This window comes from Nicotiana sylvestris, chromosome 7 (assembly GCF_000393655.2).
Source record: "Nicotiana sylvestris chromosome 7, ASM39365v2, whole genome shotgun sequence".
NCBI lineage: Eukaryota > Viridiplantae > Streptophyta > Magnoliopsida > Solanales > Solanaceae > Nicotiana > Nicotiana sylvestris.
In genome coordinates this window covers 173,228,380-173,231,732 of record NC_091063.1, presented here as the reverse complement: position 1 = coordinate 173,231,732, position 3,353 = coordinate 173,228,380, and the positions used below count along the sequence as shown (strand labels likewise).

The window sequence follows — 3,353 nt, the reverse complement described above, 5'->3', positions numbered from 1 at the left end:
GCACATAGGTTTAAACATGTACTAAAATCAGATAATATGCAAATTATAACAGTTGATTGACCGTGCTAAAACCACGGAACTCGGGAATGTCTAACACCTTCTCCCGGATTAACAGAATTCCTTACCCGGATTTCTGTGTTTGCGGACTATAAACAGAGTCAATCTTTTCCTCGATTCAGGATTGAACCGGTGACTTGGGACACCATAAATTATCCCAAGTGGCGACTCTGAATTTTTAATAATAAATGAATCCCGTTTCGATTATCCTTTAATTGGAAAAACTCCCTTATATACCCTTCCCCGGGGGTGTAGTGAAAAAGGAGGTGTGACACCAGCTACCAAAACTTCCAGAACTACACTGACCTGATTCCTTTATAGCCAAGGATATGTAGATAACCTCTGAAGCAAGGTTGGGTCAGAGTTTTCCAAAAAATGCTTCTCATGGAGTTTCCCAAACGGGCAAAAATCTCTCGTAATTGTTCATTTATCTTTGCCAGAAAACTCTTCGTGTTCCGAGCAAAGAGGGGCAGCTGTGAGCACGTGATTTTTGCCCTATATGAATTACTCCTACAGAATCCCATAAAATCAAAGAAAATAGACTTTTTCCAAATATTTGCCATTTTATAGGATTTTGTAGGATTTTTATTTAATTGTTTGCATTTTTTTGCATGTTTAAGTTCTATTTAAATCATAAAAAAAATACCAAAATATCATGCATTGCATTTAGGATTTGTTTTCACATTTTTATGATTAATTAGTTAATTATTTGCTTTACTAAAAATGAAAATCACAAAATAGCTCATTTTACATTTACACCTTTTAATTTTTAGATCATTGATTTTTTTTTTCTTTTGATCAAGTAATTTTTATAATTAGTATAAATAGATAATTATATTGATTTAGGACTTAATTTAGGATTTTTAATTAATAGAATTTTAATTAAAAGAAAAGAAAAAATTAAAAAATAAAAGAAGGAATTGGAAAAAATGCTTGTCTTATGAAATTGGGCTAATTCTCACCTAGCCCATGATCTGATCCAAAACCTTACTTGACCCGCCTAACCCGAGCCGCCTAGCCCATAACCGGATCCCTTCCCCTTCTTCAAAATCCTTTTCTATCCTAGACCTAGAGGAATAAGCAGAGACTGTCTTTCATCACACCCAAGCGGCGCACAAGAACAAAGGAAAATGGAGAGCTCTTCATCTTTTTCTGGACAGATGAGCAGACCCAAGAATTCTTGCTACTCTCCACTCTAAATCCCCTCTTCATCTTCTTCTACACTCACTCACACACATACAGGCGCCATCGATTCTTGTCCGAAATTCAAGCCCAGCTTCTATTAGATTAGCTGAATGTTTATTTTTCTTTTCAAGGTAAGGGTGTAAAATACAAGCTTAACCAAGTGGTTGCACTTCAAATTGTCTGAAAACAGACAGTTCTTCTACATTAGCACAACACGCATATGAAATTGTGATCAAGCTAGCATCATCTGCAATTCATTGCTTGCAGAGTGACATCTTAAGCATGAAGCTCATTGCACGGTTAAGATCCATCCATGCTTGTACATCTCTTCGCGAAATTATAGGGCCTCTGCAGTCTCGTTCGTTTCAACCTGATTTTGTTCCCAGAGATCCCAATGCCAAGCCCAAGAGATATAAATATCCTGCTGTCTATGAACCATATGGCCCTAGGGCCCCACCATCAGACAAGATAGTTCAGCTTGCTGAACGTATTGCTGCCCTACCCCCCGAAGAGCGTAGACAGATTGGTCCTACGCTCAGGGAGATACTAAGGCATCCTAATTTGAAACAAATTTCAGTGGAAGGCATGGATTTGGGTGCAATGGGAGGAGCAGGGGGTGGACCGGCAAAGGCTGAGGAGAAGAAGGCAGAGAAGACGGCATTTGATGTCAAGTTGGAGAAATTTGATGCAGCTGCAAAAATCAAGGTGATCAAAGAGGTTCGATCCTTCACTAGTCTAGGTTTGAAGGAAGCCAAGGACCTGGTCGAAAAAGTGCCTGCTATACTTAAGCAAGGAGTAACAAAAGAGGAGGCTAATGAAATAATAGAAAAGATCAAAGCTGCTGGAGGAGTTGCAGTTATGGAGTAGTAACCTCTACTGGATTTAGCAGGTTTTCTTGTCCTGCCATCTTTTGTTAATGTAAGGGAACATGCCAATTACCATAGTTTATGTGTGTTAGAATTTCTTTCTTGGATTATGACTTGATTATTACCTTTGTCGGGCTAGGGCAGAATATGAGCTTCTTTATTTCCATTGAAGCTATCAATAAATATTTTGGAGTCAATTGCAAGTTTACAAGCTTGATGAAAGTAGAGCCTATGAACCTGAGTAGTTGGTTCTTGTGAAGTTTTCTTGCTTTTGCAGCTCTAATCCCATTAGCCCATATCGAGGTCTATTGGAAACAACCTCTATCTGCATCAGGCTACCCTCCCTAGATCCCACTATATGTGATTACACTGGGTATATTAACATAGATCCCACTATATGTGATTACACTGGGTATATTGTTATTGTTACTGTAAACCTATTACACCATATAAGTGTGATGATCATTAACTTATAATCTGATATTCCGTTAATTTTCGATACATTTTTCTCTTATACATATCTGATGACTAGTTACCTCTTTCTTGGAACCACCAAAATGAAGTTGTTTCATTCGCATTTTGTGGTACTCCCTCATACTCTTTAAGTTGCACCAGAAAAAAATAGGTGCAGTTCTAGCCAAAATAGCATTGTTTTTGTTTCGGCATGATTTGGAAAAGGAATTTGTCTAAATTGGAACAGGAAACCTCCTAATTAGTTTGATTTTCTAAACCAACTTGAAATTTTTATTTGATTCTGCCTAATTATGAATAGGAATGTATTATCCAACTTAGAATATTGGTCATATTTAATTTTTTAATAGTAATTAAAGTCAATACTCCAATTTATGACTTATGTAGGACAGTAGGAGTAGGACTACGGACTAGGAATTTTGTGCGGCTCCCAATTAAGTCCCATATCTTCCTAAATAAACACGGATAAGGAATATTTAAATAACGTGATTAATTAAGAGATTCTAATAAGAAGTAGAAGCCCAAGAAATACCCAAGAAGAAAGGAAACTAAAAGCCCAAATATTATATTCTCAAATCAGTTAGCCCAACCCCATAAATAGCTCAAATCGCAGGCCTGCTTCCACCAGCCGACTTACTCTACTATGTGCCATGTCATCTCCACATAAGCTCCACGTAACTACCATGTCAGTGCCAACAGTAAAACAACACACACCAAACTCACGCTTTCTCCACTTTTTCACAAAAAGTCAAAAAAATATTTTCTTTCGCCAAA

General features: G+C 37.3%; 1 protein-coding gene across 1 annotated transcript; it reads left to right on the top strand.

Annotated features, from left to right (window-relative positions):
• Positions 1-1,115: 1,115 nt before the first annotated feature.
• On the top strand, positions 1,116-2,305 carry LOC104238977 (uncharacterized). The gene has a single exon (XM_070151441.1). It carries the CDS (start codon positions 1,525-1,527, stop codon positions 2,107-2,109), a length of 585 nt encoding a protein of 194 aa, XP_070007542.1. The 5' UTR covers positions 1,116-1,524; the 3' UTR covers positions 2,110-2,305.
• Positions 2,306-3,353: the final 1,048 nt, after the last annotated feature.

Coding starts and splice junctions, on each gene's coding strand:
- LOC104238977 (XM_070151441.1), top strand. CDS start 1,525: ATGAAGCTCATTGCACGGTTAAGATCCATCCATGCTTGTACATCTCTT.